The following is a 21,629-nucleotide window of genomic DNA, read 5'->3' as shown; positions in this document are numbered from 1 at the left end:
TTAAAAAATTAAAATGTATTTTCAGAGCAAGAGAGTTACAAATAAACGTTGCTTGTTTTATGGTAGGGTGGGGCAGATGGGACACGTTTAGCACATAATATCTAAATATCCTGATCGTGTTTTAAACAAGGGTCTTCTTTGAATGCTCTTTGTTTACTACAAAATAAAATAAAAAGGTGTCCCATCTGCCCCTACCCTACTATATGTTAAAACTAAACTGCTTACGTAAGAAAATTTACAGCTTCCTAAATATAGTTTATAATGCTTTATATAGAAGGATGGAGTAAGATGCGATATATATTTTCATTGTTAATTGTTCAACATGATCAGGAATATTGGATTTAGAAGCTCACCCATCCCATCTTACCGCGCAATATTATATATAAACATATACCTGGTAATGATCCACCACTGAGGGTTCTTTGCCGGATTATTTGCTTCACAAGTTCGGTATCTACGACTTCTGGCTTCTTATCTTGTTCTTGTTCCAAGTAAAAGTTACTAAATTAAAAAAAACAAACTTATAAATGCGTTTTTGACCCGAAAGAAGTCGGCTCGTGGTATATAATAGAAATACACAATTGTGAATCGAAAAACAACGTCTAAAATAGTCATGTAACGGAATTGTGTGCAATAAACATACTTTATTATAATCTCCTCGAAAATAACCGCGAAGAGCATAAAACAACGATTAGAAGAGAATCAAAAGCAAAACGACAGTTGTTAAAAATACGAATTATTTTTTTTTATTTATTTTTTTTTATGGGCTTACCTAATAAGATTATAGTATTCTTCCTGTTTCTTCATCAGGTCATCATGGTGGCCTCTCTCAGCCATAACCCCATCCTTCAACAACACAACTTCGTCACAATCTTTTAAATACTGGAGTTGGTGGGTGACAAACACTACGGTTTTCTCTGATAAAACTTTCTTAATGCATTCGAAGAAAATGTGCTTTCCAACGTGGGCATCGACAGCAGATAAAGGGTCGTCAAGTAATACTATCTCCCGTTCGCTGTACGCAGCTCTGTGGATAAAGATGTTGTGCTTATATAAATTCTACTCAATTATTGCTATAATCCAAATTGATCTTAACAGCTGTCAAATTCCTTCATAATAAAAATCTGCATATACGAAGACTATGTAGTTCACTGATAAGCGCGATTTAAGGTTTATGTGCTTTTTATAACATTATATTCGCTTTCGGTTGTATTATGCATCTTAAAACCCTGATCCGAGCAAAAAAATAGGCAAAAAAGCTGTTATAGTGCAATACATACTGACACAATTTCACATAAGGTTTAAGCTACCGTTTTTAAGTATAGTGGGATGGGGTAAGATGGGACACCTTTAGCACGAAATATATAAATATTCTGATCGTATTTTAAACAATTAACAATGGTCTATGAAAGTCGCGAGAACAAGTTTTTATAATTCCTTGAATGTTTTTTGTTTGCTACCAAAATGTACGAGAAAATAGAATGAAAAGGTGTCCCATCTTCCCCCATCCTACTATATAATATATATCAAATATATAACATATAGTTATAAGATACATGAAGCACCACCCACCTGGCCAAGCTTATTCTTTGTTTTTGTCCACCAGATAAGTTAATACCTCGCTCTCCAACCTCAGTGAGATCTTTATCAGGAAGAATCGCAAAATCAGAAGACAGAGAACAACATTCAACAACTGTAAAGTGTTCAAGTAATAATTTTTTAAATAAAAGGAAATATACTTGACTTCACATACGTCCGGGTTTTATTAGAATAAATTTTCAACATTCGGCGTAGAGGTTAGAAAGCCATTAAAAATCATATTTTTAGCTTATTTGTAAATATAGAACAGTAAATTTTATCGGGAAACTTTTCTCTTTTAATTTTACGTGCCTTCTAAATAGTACAAGAAAACTAAAATAATACGAAGTAGCTTGATGGATGTAACATTAACCCTTTACTTTACCTCTGTTGTATTTCTCTTCGTCCCACGGCGACCCAAACAAAATATTCGCACGAACAGTTTCATGAAATATCCATGCTTGCTGGGGAACGTAAGCTAGTGTGCCGGACAAACCAATCGTCCCATTTTGTATTCGCAACTGACCAAGAATACTGTTGATCAACGATGACTTACCGCTACCAACTGAACCGCAAATTCCCAGCAAGCTAAAAAATATAACTTAATTAAATGATAGATGGTAGCTTTTACCAGTGTAGTGTTAGTAGGGCGCGTGGGAATTACAGTGACATACCAACGAAAAATCAAAATTTGTGCATTATAGAAATGCTTAAATGAGATCTAGGGTGCAAGTTTCAATAATCGAAACAGCTTTTAAAAGAGGTATCTCCCTTTAAGTACTGACATACTGAAAAGCGAACACTATACTTGCGTATGTACGACATTACCTTTTCTTGGGAATTATCAGATCCAGGTTATGCAGAACGTCAACCATGTTTTCTGTCTTTGAAGATTCAACGCTGTCAGAATCACTCGTCTTGGCACAAAAATAAAATGTTGAGTAGATTTAAAAAAACATATTTTTATTCGCGCAACCTCCAAGGCCCCATCCAAGTAATATTAGATATTTTAAAATGGGCCAATCCCGGTGTAAATTTTAGGATTTATGAAATGCCACGCTGCGGGACCCACCCGGATTAAATAGAACATTAGACATTAGAATGTACATAAATTCCACATTACTAATTTAGTATATGCAACTTACATCATCTTTTTCCACGACATCCCATGCTGTTGTGAGGTTGGTAAACTCTACAGCGTTGTTAGTAGAAGCAGTGGGGATGAAATATTCTTCCATTTCTTCCATTGTTAACAAGTCGTCTATTCGGTTGAACGTTATAAATACCTTTGAAAATAGAGATGTGAGATTACGGAAGGATCTGGTGCTACGAAAACGTAACAGATAAAAATCCAGTCCAGCCAATTGTATAACAAAAGATATATTTACCCTAAATGATATCGTCAGTTTATTTATATAGATCCTGAGATGAATGAACAATTAACAACGGTCTATGGGAGTCGTGAAGATACAGTTTTTAAATTATTTGAATGCTTTTGAACACTACCGAATGGGACGAGCAAATAGAATGTAAAGGTGTCCCATATTTCCCCACCCTACTATATAATAACAATTCACCAACGTAATGTTCTCACCTCAGCCATTGCTTTGACTGCTTGTGGTAGAACAGCGAGTATAAATCTCAGAGCATTGAACACGGATATAATCGTAAACGCCTGAAACGAATGACATCAACTCAGTTACATAGATCTCTTTAACCTTTTAAAAAACTTTTTATGAGCAACAGAAAGTTTGAGGGCAATAAACAATACATGTTAAGTACTATAGACGCTAACTAAAGACTATGCATTCTAAAATTTAAATTAAACCTAATTAAATCAGGGTTTTTCCTTTTTAACTATATTGTTTGGTGTTTGCACACATACATCACATAGCACAGTACTACTCAATACATGTTAACACGGGGGTATAAAATATGGTAATAAAGTGATCAAACCTTTGTAGCATTCAAGGGATATCCACATAAAGTATGAACGAGGAATGTCAACACGGTTGAAACGACCGGAACTATTGGAATCACGGTGACTTGCAAACTTTGGATAAAACTTGCTTTTCGGAGCAACGTGCGTTCATTCTCTCTTATCCGGCCTGTTATAAAATCACCATATAATTGTGGACATGTAAATATAATAGGATGGGGAAGATGGGACACTTTTTCATTATATTTACTTGATCCATTTGGTAGCAAAAAAGAACATTCAAAAAATTAAACAACCGTATTCTCACGACTCCAATCGACCGTTGTTCAAAATACGATCAGGGTATTTGGATATTATGTGATAAAGGTGTCCTGTGTTCTCCCAGCCTATTATATTTGAAACCATAACTAAAATAAAGTTAACCAACCTATGGATTTAGCAAAACTGACTTCCCAAGCGTACATCTTTATAAGTTTCACACAAGTTAATATCTCATTCATCATACGGACTCGTGTGTCGGTTATCTGGATGGTTTCTCTTCGATATTTTGCCATCATCTTACCAAGGAACATCTGGAAGATATAGAACATTAAGAACATGTTGGACATTTTACAATGACCAAAACAAGCAGCCACCAAGGGACTACATTTTGTAAAGCCCTTTATACCACACATCCAGCAATCTTCTATGAAGATTTATACACGTACAGCAGTAAAAAATAAAAATGTTTGTAAAACTGGTAACTTCGAAGTTTTGCAGTAAATTCGAAAATACGGTCTCATACGACTAGATATACTAAAATGGTGAAGTAACGTCAAGGTTAGGTTTCTCTAAGCATGCGAATTCTCGCGATAATAAGGGGAATTGACTGTTGGACTTGTAGCACCTAGAATGAGACAGTGCTATTACTGATTGCATAACGTTAATATTTAACTTAATTGATTCATTTCCCAATCTTTCGGGCAAATGTCACAAATTGAAAATGTCGAGTCAGAGTGATATTACTAAAGGGACAAATATTAGTCGTTATAAAGTCCAATTTCATTTTTATAAGCCATTGCGCATATTGATACTAAATGTGGTAATAAACTTACAACTCTCAATATAAACGAACTATACTGTATTTCAAGCACATCAAACCCTTGAACAAATGTTTACATAGTTTTAAAACAACCTGAAATGGCATGAACATGACGAAGGATAAGATTCCAATTAAGCCAGTCCACCCCAGGTAGACACAGCAAAATATAGTAGTGACGATCAACATGAAAGGAGCTCCTATCAATATGCCTCCAAACATTATCATCTCAGATAAGCGTTGTCCATCGTTGGCCAGCAAATTCACGAGCTAAAAACGCAATTAAACAAAAATTAGAAAGTTTTACAGTTCTTTAAAGTTTTAATATAGTAGGGTGGGGGAAACATTCAAAGATTTATAAACCGTATCCTCCTAGGTGTCCCGTCTTCCTCCACCCTACTATACATAGTGTTCGCTTTTTCTTTGGTAATTCCCAATCTTTTAGTCTTAAAGTTTTTTCTTGGACATTTTGACAGCACCAAAATGCAGGGGTTATTAAGCTTCACAAAACGTTCAAGGTTATGTAATTGAAACTGTAAAGTGATATGCTCTGGTTGTTACAATGTCACGATTGTGCAACCCTCCAATAGCCGCTTGCTTGTCAATTATCAACACGCAAACAAATATTGTTGTAACTCGCTATATACGAGCACATAAACATTGTATATGATGCAATCGTGTATAAATAGCCTTACCTCGCCAACAGACTTGTCTTTTAAACTCCGAAGTCGGGCGATCTTTTTAAAAACCATGGTAAGAACACCAGCCCGTGCTCTGATTGCCGTCCTTCAGAAAGAAAGATATAATGACCGTGTTTTACTTGAAGTAGCTAAAATTTTAGTAAACAACTCAATAAATGTCTCATTTATTTCAGCATATATCGTTAGTGTGCGTCGCGTTATTTATAGCATATCATGTTAAAGTCCAAATGTATATGTTAGAATGTGACGTACAATAATATCATACGACATAGTGAAAGCAGTAGTTCCTTTATTTCAATTTGTAATTCGGGAATGAAACTATCTTTCAAAGCATTCTCAAACGGTGTAGGAAGTGAAATAATACGAGTAGATTTCTTAAGTTATTTTTACCTGTAGTTGATTGCCCAAAAAGTTGCGAATAAAAGCGACCTTCCAAACTCAGTGCAACCTAAACCACATACGAGTCCAATTCCATATCCAACAGACGGATTTACTTGGTCCGAAAATCCAATTAGCCGACTAACCAAAAATGCCTGCGTTCATAAACAGCAATTATATCATTTATCCAGTGAAACACGAAATATTGAGGAATGGGAATGAATAAATATAACTTATTTATCCTCGCGTTGCTGGGAAACTGCAATTGTTAAAACACGAGTGTTCTGTTTCACGCCTCGTGCCCGCTTACGAGTTATACCACATATAAAACTTTTTGTTTTTTTAAGCACTACGCTTCGTGCTATTAGGAGCGGTGTATATCGTTTATTTCCTAGCGAGTCAAGTTCTAGAATCATACAAGATGTACGTACCGGTCCGGCAAAAGCAAGTGTGACAGATATGGTTACAGCAATTGAAGATGCAATCATTCGTGTCCGTATGTAGCGAAACACTGCCCGTCTTATCGACGGCACTCCGTTGATTTTGTTTGCTTCGTCATCGTATAGCCGATAGAGCCTGTTAGGTAAATAAAAGGTAGGTCAATTTATAGAAAGGGTTTACATTGCCGGCTAGTGACCTCTTTAAATGGAAAGCATTTCTTGTAGTCACTTATGGATTGTCAAAATTATCAGCCATAAACAAAAATACACAAAATTAAGCAACTACAAATTTACACGCGGTAATTCGTAAGCGGGTATATGACATGTATGACACACAACACCCGTGTTATAACAACATTCGTTGTCCCGCCACGCGAGTTTAAATAAAGATAGGCCGCATATCACATTCATTTATTCATACACGCATTATACGTTCATGGTTTCACACCTTTCTGACGACGATTGCGACGCGTCATATTTTGAAAGCGGTGGAATATCTTCTGGTGTAAGGTTGTTCTTGGCTGCTACTATTGTTTGGGTTAACCAAGAAAATGTAATAAATGAAAACACATTCGCATTATCCACCGGTGCAGGACATTTTCTCCTGTAAATAAAGGTATTTAATTGTTTGTTAGGTTACGACAGATTATAGGACGAATACATTGTCGGTAAATCGCGCCCGACGGTAAATTTTACAGTCGTTGTTATCGTTTTAGTTGCAGTTAGTTAGCAATAAAACAATCATCTCAATAAAACGATAAACTCTTACTTTGTAAGTCTTACTGGCTTGAGCGACTGCAGACTTCTCCAGTACTTTGAATGCAATTTATCTCTTTCATATGGATCTTCTTTCTCGGAAAATCTTACAACAGGATGACTGTTGGTCGTCCCATTGGTTGTCCCGTTAGTTTTGCTTTGTTTGACGCCGTTACTTTTACTTTCAGAAGTAACATCAGGTATCGGCTCTTTCTTCCCCATATTTCTAATTAATTAAAGTTAAACCTGACATTCAGATATTTCCTTATTTTGTGACAGAGCAATTCGTTAACATTAAATCAACATATATACAGTATATCAAAAACTGTCCACAACCTGCGCTGAAATACCAATAGACCTGAGCTAGTTTAACCGCAGTCTTTTAAACACGCAGATCCTTTGTAGCCATACGTTTAAAAACCATTCGTAGACGAGATTCTAATTTGAAACCGCATAGCATATGCGGAAATAATACTTGCCACAAAAGCTCCATACGCCTGACAAAGAAGGAATGGATCTCGCAATAAAACAGCTAGCTTTAAAACCTCACTTACACGCCAACTCCAGTTTTCCACTCTGAGTTTTGTTATATATAATAAATCTTAGCACGCTTCTTTGTGTGCACGCATGACTGGCAACTGTAACTTGCTATAGTTAATATGAAATCATGATGTAGCATGCTGATAGGCGGCTGTTAAGATGAGAGTAAACACTGCTGGTTTGCCGTGTCACCTTCGTTTGTTCGGCTTTTCGTGAATTACAGCACGAACATCGAATGATACGCCCCATATGCGCCACCAAGTCAAACAGACATATGTATAGCACGATCACACTGACGTACGGTGATGGTAGGCCAATGTACAGTCCGTAGAAGTCTTAGGTTTTTTAGGTTTGGAAACGGATATAAAAACACTTCAGTAACTTTATGTGGACGTTGTTAGAAACACGTCATCAGATAAGTGTTTAACATTTCCCATACTGGTGTTTAGTTTTAAATCGCATTATTATTTTGAACAAAGGTCGTAATCAATACTTTTCTATAAATGTCTCCATTTTACTAAAACTCAACACATTTAACAAATCTTATTGAGACAACCGAATTTGACTGCCACAATGTTAAATGATACGCCCAGCTAAATCCGAAGAGCGTATTACGCATGTATGACGTTTTAACGTACCCTCTCTCATTAGCACCACTTGTAAAAGATGAACGTTCCTTTCTCGTATTATGAAACTCATGCTCCTTCTACCAACAGTGTAACGTTTAAAGCAATTGTACACCGCACGTACACATATGGATTGATTGCAGGTATCGACTTCCGGAGCGGCTACAGTCGTTATTTCTTTGTATGGAACCACAGCGCACGAAATTGACTCTTTAAAACCAGAAACAATAGCTGAGTTTCGAAATGGAACTGTTTTTTTAGCCGGGCGTTAGTTTCTCAGAAATGTTTTCCCAAAAACGTTAAAGCTTCTTCGGAATTTTTGTGTATATGATACACCACGTGTGGTTCAGTTCTTCGTCTCTAGAAACCCATACAGCCCTATTTCTTTAAGTGCAAGATGCTGTGTCACGGCATATGCGCAGTAAGTTATTACGGGTCTACTTTTATGCGTCAGTTATTATAATATGTATATAGTACTGTAGGCCGTAGGGTAAGATGAAACACATATTGCGCAAAATTTCCAAAAGTCTTGATCTTGTTTTTTAAAAAAAGTTTATGGGAGCCGTGAGGATATACGGTTTTATAATTATTTAAATTTTCTTTGTATCCTACCAAATCGATCGAGAAAATATGAAGAAAAGGTGTTCCAGCCTTCCCCACCCTACTATATATCACTATAACGTGTCGCTTACTCGCTTTGTCATATCATTTCATTATACTCAACACACGAAACTCTTCAATATGCGTGGCGGTTATGTACATTGTGTTGTCATAGTACATTATGCGTATTTATCTTATGCTTTTTTTACCACTTTAAAGCATCTTGTTTGGCTTTTACTTTCTCTAGCGTCTAGCACTATAGTTCTTGCTGCCTGTGTTAGTAGAAGTTACAAGCAAAAACGTGCGCAGCCAAATCGGCCGCGTCACAACATTAATTAATAGTAGCCATACAATAGCCACAATGACGTAATTTGACTGTCATTACTTCCTGGAAAAAGGTTTGCATTGAAGGGCCAATATATATTTATATAACTCAGCCTTTCTCTAACTGACACATGTAGTAACATGCACTGGCCTAATGATGCACAGAACAGGACATTTAATCTGAAATCCACCTTTCGTGCGTTCTACATGCTATGCTACTGGATTGTGGCGTGTTTTGTCGAGAGATGATGCAATCACACAACAACGGGGTTAATCAGTTGAAAACGTAAAGCGAGGAATATAAATTACTTTGAAAAACTTACAGAGCCTCAGAACAGACTTTAAAGCGAGGGCGGCAAACCGGCACTAATCGGAGAAAATAGTCTTAACTACAAATCATAGCGACTAGGCATAAGTTATTCTGTGTGTATAGACTAAAATATAAATCATCGAAAACGATAAACAGCTTCCGATAACCTTGACCTTTATAATACTGAGTAGCCTATGCAAGAACTTGTTATCTAGAATTGCATGCTTCGTTGGTCAAGCCCGTCGCATAACTATATGCCCTTACACCTTACGTAGGTCGAGAAGTTGTTTACTCGTGTTGTTACTTCCTTTTTTTAAATAAATAAACCAATATTTTTGCAAAAACAACAGTGATAAATATTAATCAACATTTATTTCGGAAAAAAGCTTAAACAAAAACACAATATAGCAGGGTGGGGGAAGACAGGACACTTTTCGCATAGAGTATCTAAAAATGTTTTTAACAATTAAGGATGGTCTATGTAAGTCGTGAAGATACAATTTTTTATAACTTTCTAAATGTTCTTTGTTTACTACAAAATGGAACGAGAAAATCGAATAAAAGGGGTCTCATCTTCCTCCAATCTACTATACAACAATCTGTACAGCTGATATATATATTAAATCTACATAGTGATACGTAAACACGACATTGCTCTGTTATTAATTGCAGCTTAGAAAAACGAGGTTAGTTTGGCGTAAATAGTACGAATGAGCGAAGTTGCGAAGTTGAATATTTGCTGCATGTCCAATAACCGGTTCCTGACGATGTCACAACCGACCAATATTTTAGTGTGAGTGTGGTCGACTCGCCAATAAAATACAACAACGGCATCTTTCGTGACCGTCGTCATTTCTTCTTTGGAGAGCATTCCGTCCAGGTTGCTGTCGAACTCCTGTGTACGGTAGTTCTTGTAATGGAATAAACTAAGGTGGGTAGGGTGTGGGAGATGGGACACCTTTTCACTCTATTTTCTCGTCCCATGTGGTTGTAAGCAAAGAACAATCAAAGAATTATAAAATCGTATCCTCTCACAGACCATTGGTAATTGTTTCAAACAAAATCCGGATGTTCAAATATTTAATGCTAAATGTGTCCCGTCTTCCCCCCTACTATATTACACTAGTGGTAACTCGTCAGCGAGTACGGTGTGCATGAAACAGAACACTCATATTATAACAACTGACTTTGACCGACCACACGAGGAAGAAAAAGTTACATTCATTCCATTATTAAATAGCAGATAGTTAGTAAGTTCACCTCTAACATAATTGGAAATCCCTCGACATTCGGCATTACGAACTCAGGAAGGTTATCCCAGTCATATTCCTCGATTTGGGGTAAAATACCTGAAACAATACAGCAGCCAAATATATACACGCTTATACTATGATACAAACATCGCTACTGGCTCATTTTACAGCAAAAAAACTATGAACTACCACTCATACAGCGAACTACTACCATTCTGTGTGGTCAAGAATACTCGCAGTCTACCAGCTGCTTCATCTGCTGTTAAAAGTCCATCAGAATTCCGGTCCAGGTGGTTAAAGAACGGCGTGGCATGAGCAGCATAGGATGGGTACACGCTTTCCAAGTTGGCACCTAAACTCGTAAATAATTTTAACCTTAGTCAATAATTGATAATTAACAATCCTATGTACCTCCAGCAGCGGATATGAATCCAATCAGAAGAAACACATTCTTTACAATATTCATGAGGTCCGTTCAGCACAGACTGCTCAACTGTCTAAGAAAGTTAATAGACGATCTATAGAACCATACGCTGAATGATAACAGAACTCCTGTTAGTTATATGTGTAACTGCATCTGCTATTGCGGTGAGACTGGCGGGCGTACAGTGATGTGCAGTTATAGCTGAACTTGCATTTCTCAACTGAGCAAACGCGACATCGAACCCAGCCAGTAAACAAGGCATTAATAGATTACTAATGCAAGATAACTGGGTCATATAATCTGTTTACATGCATACGTCATTTCAAATTCACCAGGCTTATATATATTTGATGTGTAAAAGTACGAAATGAAGTTCAGTGCACTATAAAGATAGTAAGATACAACAACTAACATGATAAATTGAATACATAATGATACATATGATGTGTGCAAATTAAAGGCGATTTAAGGTCACAGTACAAAAACAATATATTTAAGAGAATTAAAATACTACAACAGCTTTAGCAACAAACAGATTAAAAAATTTAAAAGCATTAACATGATATAGCATACTATATATTGTAATTTAAACCACCAGTATAATAAAAAAACTAAGGCCTAAATCCCAAGACCCCTGGCGTGTCTCACTGTAGGACCTCACCCATACAAGTTTAGAAACATAAAACATGATATCATGGTTATATATCAGCATTCACTTTCATTAGGGCAAGATTCTTTTTCTGTCTCGAGCGGTTTTGCTTCTGGAAATAAAGCTGTAGGTAATTCACTTTGTAATTTATGTATAGGTTGAACTAAAAATGTCTTGAAAATTTTAAAAACTAAATTATATAGTAGGGTGGGGGAAGGCGGGAACCTTTAGCACATAATATCCAAATATCCCAATCGTGTTTTAAACAGTTAACAATGGTCTATGGGAGTGGTAAGGATACAGTTATATAATTCTTTGAATAATCTTGGTTTACTACAAAATAGACCAGAAAATCTTCCTCCACCCTGCTATAAATATGTTTTTACCTTGAATTAGATTTTGAGTGGTGCTTGCTGGTGAAACCTCATTATCAATATCAGATAAAAGAAGAAACAAATCTTTCTCCCTATCTTTTCTCTCTCTTGTCAACACAGCAAGTCGTTGCTCAAATGATGCTCCACCAATATTTTCTAAAGAACACAAATTTGAATAATAGAAATTTAATCAAATGATTTTTAACTGACCTTGTATCACTGAAGGGGAAACCCCAGATGACGTTTGCTTGTCCGCCTTGACTGAATCTGTTCACAAACATTTCCAAATATTTTCAAAATTAGACCAAGTTACATACATTGAGCAATATTATCAAATACCTCGAAATATGAATGCATAAGTTGCATCGCATTTATACCTGTTCTTTCTTTTGATGTTTTCGCAATTTTGTTAAGACTTTTTACTACGAGTGAAAGTCTTGAAACTTCCAACAGAAATCGCTGATGCAAGAACATAACATGACTCAGCACAAATGCATTCTTTGCACGTAATTCAGTGTTAGATAGTCTGCAAAAAAACATATTTAAAATTGTTAAAATAATTTTTTCAAACTAAATGCAAGTATTTTTTTAAGCTTTGTCGCTATATTCTGTCTTTTCGATTTAAATATTGCTAAACCTTAGCTACCATAACCGAAGAGACAAATAAAGTTATTATTAATAATATTATTATAAAAATTTTGTATAACAGAAACATATTTTGGAAAAATGATTTGCAGACTCACAAATTACATGACAGTGAGCCAAACACTCACTTTTCCCCTCGTTGATTTTCAAGAAACTCCAAACCTTTCTCGATGCTTGAACATGTTATTTCTATTCTGCTAACAACTTTACGAAGCTGAAATTTTAAATAAAATGAAAAATAAAACAGATTGTATATCATATTGAATATGATACACATTACATACAATATATTTACACAAAATCCCTATGTTACACTCACAACCCAAAACAAATTCTCTATGTTAATCTCATAACCCAATATATCACGTTTAAAAAGAAAGCAAACCTTGGATAATTCATCTGGTTCCAAAGAAGAAGAATTCATCACTTGGTCCGTCTTCCTCAATGTTGAGTTCTTTAAACTGTGGATCTTCCTTCGATAATCTTCACTATCGCTACTACACAGGTTCGAGATAGGAAGATCTATTTTACGAATCCCAAGCACCATGTATGTGACTGTGTCAACTTGCGATGATAACTTGTGCAACTGGTGTATGAAAAATATGTATGAGGTTTACTACACTTTATACATATAGCATATAGGATATGGAAAGTTATGAAATATTTATGTATTTTTAAGGTTGAATTTTGGTGACAGACTGACAGGCATAACCAACAAAAAACTTTTTCAAAAGTGCTTCTTTCTCCAACATTTTTTTGCCCTAACATCACTTTATGTTAGACATTAACAGTAATCAAAGAGTAATAATACTTACTTTTGCAGAGCAGGCAACACACAAAACATGAATCCAAGAAATTTCAACTTGATTAGTTGCATGTTCGAGGTCTGTTTTCTCAATCCTTTTTTGCAGATCCTAAAAAAATAGTTTAGGACTTTTACCTTTTATTACAAAAATATTTTTTTTAGAAGAAAACAGTTAAGCTCTTTAACCATTTTTACATTTTTTTTGTTTTTTTACAAAAATTTCTGCGTCTTTTAATGCTTTATAATAAATTTCACCTTTCTGGTAGCTGTAACATCAGATGAAACATTCCTGCATTCTGTGAGGAGTTTCTGCACTTTATCACCAACCTCACTTGATGTGGATTCACAATCAGAATTGTGGGGAAAACTTTTTGCGTTTGCCTTGTTGTAAAGATACACTACGTCGTTGAGGAGAACTCTTAGCGTTTCAGTGGTACGTGTGAACATTACTAACCCTTCGTTAGGCTTAAGTAGTGGGGTCTTGTTTTCTTTGATTGTATCACAAGTTACATCTCCAGAAAGTGAGAAATAACGCTTGAAGAAAGTAGCTTGAAGTGGGAAAATTTTCAGTGCTGCCCCAAGTATTGCATGAGCAGCATTAGACCAAGCAAAACATGGGGAAGATAAACTTGATTTGTCAACACTGTCACCTTCATTTAGGTCAAAGTGGACTTGGATAATGCTTAGTGATTCATTAAGAGATTCCTTCCATAGCAGTATGGCTTTATGTAGAGGTGTACTGCTTGGAGTGGACTGAAAATAAGAAACAAGGCATCACTGTGCATACAGTCCAGTTTTCAGAGGAATTTCGGACAAAATAACAAAACAAATACACAGCCTCAAATGAATTAGATTATTACCCAAATATTTTAACATAAGGAGAAATTAAGTAATACAGGCATGTAGAAACACTTTAAGGGCAGATATTGACCAAGCTGAACATATTGGCGATCTCAATATATCATAAGACACCAAACTCACATCATCTGTAAAAGAAGGTGATTTTTCCGGGTTTTCAACTTGTAATGTAGAAGCTTGGGAACAAGATGCTGAAGATGAAGCAATTTCATCAAGAACTTGATGCATTGCTTCTAGCTGTGGATAGATTTTAAAATAGTCATAAAAAAGTACTATATATGTAAAAATATTGAGAAGTCTGGGCACATCAGGATTGCTGCTGCAGCCCAGAAGATATGGGTTTAAGGCTCGAGACTGCTACCATTGTAGATATGGAAAGAACTTGAACAAGACACCCATCGAAAGATGACATACTCTGATTATATATCAATATAGGGTGGACGAAACATGGATCTATTTAGAATCAAAAATATTAGATTGCCAGTTCTCTTTCAGACTCTAAGTGTACCTGGCAGCAAGAGCATATATAACATATTAGTAATGTTAATTAATCACCTGTTTTAAAATATCTGTATGTTTATCATCTTTCTTATATTGAGTTAACAAATCCTCAGCTAAAGGTAGCAATCCATTACCAAATGAAACAAGGTCAGTTGATTCTTTGGCTTTAGCAGTTGGTATATCTACATCAGGCCTGTTTAAAATGTAGTATTTATCAGAATACACTATGATATGATTGTGTATGGAAAGGTGTAAAAAAGCATTTTCAGTAAAGTTGGAACAACACTTTAGTTTCTAATTAACAAGACAATATTGTCCGTCTCTATAATCCATGATATGCAAACTTAAATATAAGTAAAATACAACTGCTTCAGATGAGCAACTTTGAGGTCGTACGAAGTTATTAGTGGTTATTATTTCCTACCCAGAAGTTGCAAGCAGGTCATCAACATCATGAAAAGATGAATCTCTTTCTGTTTGATCATTCGTGAATCTTATTGGGGAAGTCTCTGCTTCAAAACCCAGTGCTGCCAGTTTACTGTTGAGCATGTGCATGTTGCTAATCATTCCTAGAAAATTAAAGATTGTAAAACACTAAACCCAAAAACCACTTAAACTGCATATTATTGCATGAATAAATGAATGTAACCTGCTTTATCTTCGCCTGGCCGGAAGATGACAGTCGTTATAGCACAGGTCCTGTTTTATACACCTTGTGTCAGCTTAAAGGTTACCATGTATGTTACTTTGTGGGTGATTATTCTTTTGGGATTTTTTTTCAATTGTTTTTTGGGAGATAATTTGAATAACCTAGTGACAGCTGGGTTGAGGCAGTTATTACATTCAGGGTATAAATAAACAGTATCGACTGCATCAAAATATATATTTTCGCAGACTTACCGCACAAATCAGATTTGTTTGAAAAATCTCTGAGTCCCAATCTATCATAGCTTGTTATATCGGGGTGGTTAGTTTCAGTTAAAAGCGCAATTTTCGTGGCAGAAATACGTGATTTTAACACAGATGCTGAAGCCAGGAATGCCTCTTGAGAAGATAGACAAGCCATATCTACAATAAGTTGATTGCTGCTTGCTGTGAATTGAGCAATGCCCTGTAACACATTAATGTATTTGAAGTCCTGTTTGACCACACCTTTTCTTGGTTTTGTCTTGTCACTTTTTTTGATGTAAAGCAAGTCTCATTTAAAATATTTTAAAATGAATAAGCGCTTAACGAATTAATAAAATTCGATTCTATTCTATGTGGGTGAGGTCCCGCAATGTGGCAGGCCATGGGTCCTAGGATGTAGGCCAGTAAAATTCCTATTAGATCAACTTAATATTAATACTCTACCTCTCCCAGTTGTTTAACATGTGCAAGTACACCGTTTCTATACAAAGGTTTGGTGCTGTCTTCCACAACAGATTGGGCAACTAACAGAAGAAACTTAGACTTGCCAGTGATAAAAATAGCATGCTTGGACAACATTATATCATCTAAGTTCACAATGTCTTCATTACACCTGTCAAAATCCCTACAAAAATATAAAAAATTATATGATGCAAAAATTATATGATGCTTAAAAACCTAATGTTGTAGAAAAATACCTGAACACATTGTTTTCTATAGAGTTTGTGAGTTCAGTAAGACTGAGTGCTTTTGCGCATGATTTGACTACAAATTTCACGGCTTCAATCCAGTCTGCTTCAAGTGAGGTGATGGTTTCACCAACATTGTCCCTCTTCCGATCATGTATCAGAGAAGTCAATTTTTCAGTTGCCATCTCAAATGAAGAAACTGCATGTTGTAGCTGCTGATATAAATAAGCACTTGATGCGGAAAAGCTAGCAAACTTTGCAGCTTCCATAACTTCATTACAATGAACATTAAAAGCTTTCAGTGATGCCTCCAGTGTTTTTAGATCAAATCCCCAACCCCTATTTTCGGTCAACACTTGAACCAGCTTTTGAACAGGTTCTGTGGTCATTGCGAATGCAAGTACACACAAGGAGGATACAGAGGACTCCACAGATCTTCTCAAGCTTTTCAACTTCCCCCTCACGATCCGACAAACTGCTCCAAACTCGGAAGAATCCTCTTCACTAACATCGGATGCAAAACTTGACGAAAGGGAAGATGAGAGCTTGCTGACTACACAACTCAATTCAATAAACTTCTTACTTTCTTCAACAAGGTGATCAGAGCTTTTACAAAGTTCTGGAAATCTATATTTGGGAGGTAATTCAGTAAGCAGCACAGTATTACAGTAAAATGTCTTTTTACAAGTTTATGATAATCTACTGCTATATAGTGTATAGCAGATATGAAAAAACTTATGAATTACTGATAAAACCTTTAGGAATATTTAAAAATGTCACCAAAGGTAGTTTATTTAGCTATTTCTAGCAATTATAAATTTAGTAATTGCATAAAAATGAGCAAACCCAAAGCAAAACTCAAGATGAACTACTTTAATACTATTTAAGATTTTAACCATATACCATCAATATCAATTCAACTAAATAGAAAATAATAACCAATAAATTTCAACACACTTACTGCACTAAATATGAAGATAGTAGCATAATATGATGGACCAAAGATTGAACAGTGGTTTCCAGCTCAAGGCAGACTAACTCATTCCTGTTCTCAGGTCGAAGCATTTTGTCAAGTGATTGTACGTGAGCAATAAACAAACCAATTTCTTCCCCCTCAGATAAAACATGGCCAGGCCTTGCTTTTATTATCTCCACTATATCATGGATACTTTTGCGAACCTAATGTAAACAAACATGATTTAATGTTGTTCAGTTACCGCATACAACAAAATGGTGGAGCAGCATCAGATAAATTTTATTTATCTCTTTAAATACAGTACCAAGAATCATTATTGAAATTAATAAAACAATAAAATTGGAGTTAGCGGCAAAACGATAGTGGTTAAAAATATGCTATTGCTAATCGTAAAAATTACTTTTAAAAAAACTTTAGACAAAAGTAAAGCTGCTTAACCAACATTAATACATAAGAAAACACACTGAAATTATTTTGGGGAATGTATTCTGTAAGTCCTACCTACTTAGGTTTTGGAAAATCTTTACCTGAACAACTGCAAATTCCTTTGCAGAAACAGCTTCATCATTATGTGGGTACTTGATAGCCATGTTAAGTGCTGTAGCAAGCATGGGCATGGAATGCTTCAATGCAGATACAGAACGTTGCATTTTTGTTCGGGATTTAGAAGAAACAAGATCAGAACATCGTTTGTTTGCAGCAGCATGTAGTTCGACAACAGAAGAAGAAAATTTTTCGAAGTTTTCTGGCATTAAAATATGGTTTATTGCACTAACACCAAACAACTGTATAGTTCAGTCTTCAGTTATTGAGTTGTTGGGTAATAGGTTTTACGTCCGCTTTTGGCAAGAATTTTTAATTGTAAGGATCTTAACCAAGACTGACCCTTTTTTATCTCAAAAAACACCCAATGAGCTATTACATAAATAGATCTTCCAGAGAAGCATAAACAATCATTTTTAAAATAGTTAGCTTTGATCAAATAATAGTTAGCTAACATGAATAAACCATTAATCTTACTTACCAACTAGTTGTTCCATTGATTTAGCAGCAGCAAGGTTATGCAGCAATATATTGGTTTCATTTGACTTGTGAATGATTTTCCTCACAGCAGCATTATCAACACATAGCAGTAGGATCACTAGACACTACAATTTTAAACATATATTAACACACACATATATGATTCTATTTGAAGAAGAGACTGACGATGTCATTTAGGCAAAATAGATCTTTTATACAACAATAGGTTGGACTTGATTTTTGTCTGGTAAGTTTTCGTAGCACCAGTTCCTTACGCCTACAAATGTTTACTTCCGTTACCGGTATTACAGTTTATAAATTCATCTAAATTAATATTACATTACACTGATAAAAGCATACCTGAAAGCACTTTGTTACAGAATCAGTTATGCTTAACTGAGGATTGGAAGAGTTTTCTGAGAGAAAAGTCTGCAAAACAATAGTTTTTATGCTAAACTATTGAAAAAGTATTCTGTTACTTATGCTACTAGGCATGTAAATAACTACCATCCAGCAAAACTTTATCACATAATTATTTTTTCATACAAGATGAGGCGTTCAAAGAATATTTATTGAAAAATTGCAACAATTAATGTATTTACAGGAACTTGGCAAGTTAAAAGCATTTTCTCCCCAGCAATTAACAAGTTCTGACCAGCCTGATCTATTTCTTCCAACACACCATGGTCACCTCCATAAACCTTTTCGGTTGTTTTATTTGTCACCTACAATAAAGTGTTTGTTTAGGTATTGGCTCAAGAAGCAATGAGATTTTGTAAACAACGGACATTATTATACTGAAATTTTATTCTGCAGTGCACCATTTTTTTCATGATGACCCAATTATAAAGCATGAAATAATATCAATGCTAGGCAATGGTGACTCTATTGCAATTGTTATTTTATAAAAATGGTCATGAAGCTTTATAAAATGTTAAGGTGGTTCAACTACAAACGTTTCATTATACAACACAATTATTGAAAAACTGTATAACACATACCTGAACAAGTTTCTGCAAAGCTGTAAGTGTTTCTTTTGCATATACAACAGTATCTGCAGAACTTGGATCTTCTGAATTTGAGTGATGGCTAAATGTTGTTTTATTTGAATATGAACCAATCAAGAGCTGTGTCACCTGTGTGTTTGGGAATATTTAGTTCTTGTTATCCTTTTGCATATTAGGCACTGCATGTTTTTGTAGACAATCTTGGGGCACACAGTTTTGTCTACTTTGCAAACCTTTTTAGTATATTCACACAATACTATAAAAGACATTGCCACAGTCAAATGGGGTACAAGTTCGTACAACAAATGAACGTTTACCTATGTATGTTAAAAAGTTTGTTACAAACCTTCGTAGCAATTGAAGTTACGATTCTCTGCATTGACGCCGTTGGTAAAACCACTGTGCCGATATTAAAAGATTTTCCATGATTCGGTATTATATGTTTCAGGTAAGACACGTCCGAATTCATTCTGTTGCAGCGTTTACAGCTTAAAAACTGCTCAAACGCGACCAAGAAATTATTTTGAACGTGTTTACTCAGCACCGGCGAACCAACTAAGCGTTGGAAATTACTGGGACAACCAAACTCACTACAGCGTGACGACTATTTATCGGGGACAATATTTGCGTTTGTAAAGTGTTTTAGCAGAAGCACAATTAATATGCTATGTTTTAACAATAATCGGAAAGGAACCATAGCCTGCATTATAAACTTCTTAATAAAAGGCTAAAAACTCTCTTTGGGGAAAACCAAACCAAGAACAAATGTACTGATATAACCTTTATTGAATTTTGAACACATCAATTTTTGTTTTATGAAATAAAGAGAATGAAAACAAAATTTGATCAATCAAGACTCATCACGTTTCACACCTGAAAGAAATGTAAAAAACGAATCAAATGGGTTTAATGCAGCAAAGGACTTGGCATTTTAAATTGGGTGAAATATTTTACATTCTAATGTATGTGTGGTTTGTGGTTATCAACACATGACAGGGGAATTAAAGACATTATATTACTACTTAATGTTATCACAGTTTATTTATCAATGAACAAAAGGTATACTTTCCAGATGTTTATCAATACTTTTGGAATGTGGGCCCACTGTTTTTACTTACAATACTCTCATAGCACAATATCCCAAGGTTTTGCTAATGCGAGCATATTTACTGTCATAACTCAACGGGCATTGTTTAACCTTTTGACTACCATTATTTATGTTTAGCTGGTCTTGTTAAGAAACAGTCTTACTAAATTTAGAAAGAAAATGGTATCTCATACATACACTGCTGATTTTATAAAGTCTATAATAAATAATACAAAACAAATTTACTTGGGTAATAAACTTCAGTATTAAGCCTTTGATGACAAGTCTTTCTTCTTCTTTGGTAACTGTCTGTGTGGAACCAGGCATACCACAGAAATATGGGAGCTAAGAATTTAACATAATATAAAGGTCTGTGCAGAAAAGTATATTGACTTGTAAACTAAGTTAAAAGTTCAAGATGTTATGTTGATTATGTCATTAAGTTAGTGTCCCTACAACAAGTTATTTGTAATATAATTACCATAACCTTGATTAAGTAGACCACTTTACGAATGCATAATAATAAAGCACATGAAAAAAACATATTTACTGAGCCCAATCAATCCAAATGCGACAATTTTTTCTCCATCTGTGTACAACGACTGTCTCACAAACTTGCTCCATTCTAATTAGGTGGAACAACAAGTTAGAAAACTCAAGGCAGAAAGTAGATCATAGCTTGCAACATTAAAAAATGGAATTCTTGTAGAACTTGTGAAATTACATACGAATATGCAGCCGATGTAATAAACTAATAATAATAATATTAAATTACCATGTGGTTTAGCTGGCCCCCCTGCAAAGTTTGGTTTGATCCAATCAGCATATCCTCTTACTCTTGTGATGATTGGCTTCTTCAATAAGTCTGTAAAAGTATGTAGTGTATAACATGCAGTATTAGTATAATTATGTTTCAGTTTACTGTCATATTACATTTTATATACTTACCATGAGTTCGTGCCCATAAGAGACGTGGGACAAACGACATGTTGTCTTACTAGACTTAACTCACGTCTGTAAAACGGTTACGATATCATTATAATGAATCGATTTTAAGTCAAACCACACGAACATTTTTTTTTTAATTTAATAACAATATGAGTTAAATATTAAAATAATTTAATTAACAAACTGATGACGCATAACCTCAACTTAAATA

The 21,629-nt window shown here is 35.1% G+C and overlaps 2 protein-coding genes across 2 annotated transcripts; both read right to left on the bottom strand.

Annotated features, from left to right (window-relative positions):
• Positions 1–394: 394 nt before the first annotated feature.
• LOC100187280 (multidrug resistance-associated protein 5-like) lies at positions 395–7,107 on the bottom strand (the record flags this gene model as incomplete). The annotated part of the gene is made up of 15 exons (XM_009863643.3): positions 6,884–7,107; positions 6,563–6,718; positions 6,106–6,250; positions 5,687–5,829; positions 5,291–5,381; positions 4,692–4,865; positions 3,945–4,089; positions 3,535–3,686; positions 3,173–3,253; positions 2,724–2,864; positions 2,407–2,495; positions 1,964–2,166; positions 1,573–1,693; positions 773–1,027; positions 395–501 (listed from the first exon to the last, which is right to left on the bottom strand). Coding segments are annotated over exons 1-15 (2,212 nt in total), but the record flags the coding sequence as incomplete, so codon positions are not given.
• A 2,516-nt stretch (positions 7,108–9,623) lies between these two features.
• LOC100184888 lies at positions 9,624–21,533 on the bottom strand. Its single transcript, XM_002121839.5, has 28 exons — positions 21,419–21,533; positions 21,246–21,335; positions 21,021–21,095; positions 20,717–20,815; positions 19,730–20,256; positions 19,378–19,512; positions 18,979–19,101; positions 18,737–18,805; positions 18,378–18,501; positions 17,881–18,098; positions 17,339–17,556; positions 16,387–17,004; positions 16,133–16,313; positions 15,680–15,890; positions 15,204–15,348; positions 14,834–14,972; positions 14,402–14,515; positions 13,676–14,173; positions 13,431–13,529; positions 13,001–13,201; positions 12,744–12,829; positions 12,348–12,496; positions 12,181–12,237; positions 11,983–12,126; positions 10,935–11,708; positions 10,735–10,875; positions 10,531–10,619; positions 9,624–10,165 (listed from the first exon to the last, which is right to left on the bottom strand). Exons 5-25 carry the CDS (start codon positions 19,850–19,852, stop codon positions 11,653–11,655), a joined length of 3,708 nt encoding a protein of 1,235 aa, XP_002121875.1. The 5' UTR covers positions 19,853–20,256; positions 20,717–20,815; positions 21,021–21,095; positions 21,246–21,335; positions 21,419–21,533; the 3' UTR covers positions 9,624–10,165; positions 10,531–10,619; positions 10,735–10,875; positions 10,935–11,652.
• Between the last annotated feature and the right edge of the window lie 96 nt (positions 21,534–21,629).

Source organism: Ciona intestinalis, unplaced genomic scaffold (assembly GCF_000224145.3).
Source record: "Ciona intestinalis unplaced genomic scaffold, KH HT000184.2, whole genome shotgun sequence".
In the NCBI taxonomy this organism is placed as follows: domain Eukaryota; kingdom Metazoa; phylum Chordata; class Ascidiacea; order Phlebobranchia; family Cionidae; genus Ciona; species Ciona intestinalis.
The sequence above is the reverse complement of the archived record's forward strand: the minus strand, read 5'-3'. Positions and strand labels throughout refer to the sequence as shown.

Excerpts from the sequence above, each read along its gene's own strand:
- LOC100184888 (XM_002121839.5), bottom strand. The coding sequence starts at position 19,852 with ATGAATTCGGACGTGTCTTACCTGAAACATATAATACCGAATCATGGA. Across the intron at positions 18,099-18,377 it reads ATCAATGGAACAACTAGTTG|AAAACTTCGAAAAATTTTCT; the intron begins GTAAGTAAGATT and ends TTTTAATGCCAG. Across the intron at positions 11,709-11,982 it reads CACTCAAAATCTAATTCAAG|AAGCAAAACCGCTCGAGACA; the intron begins GTAAAAACATAT and ends CTTTATTTCCAG.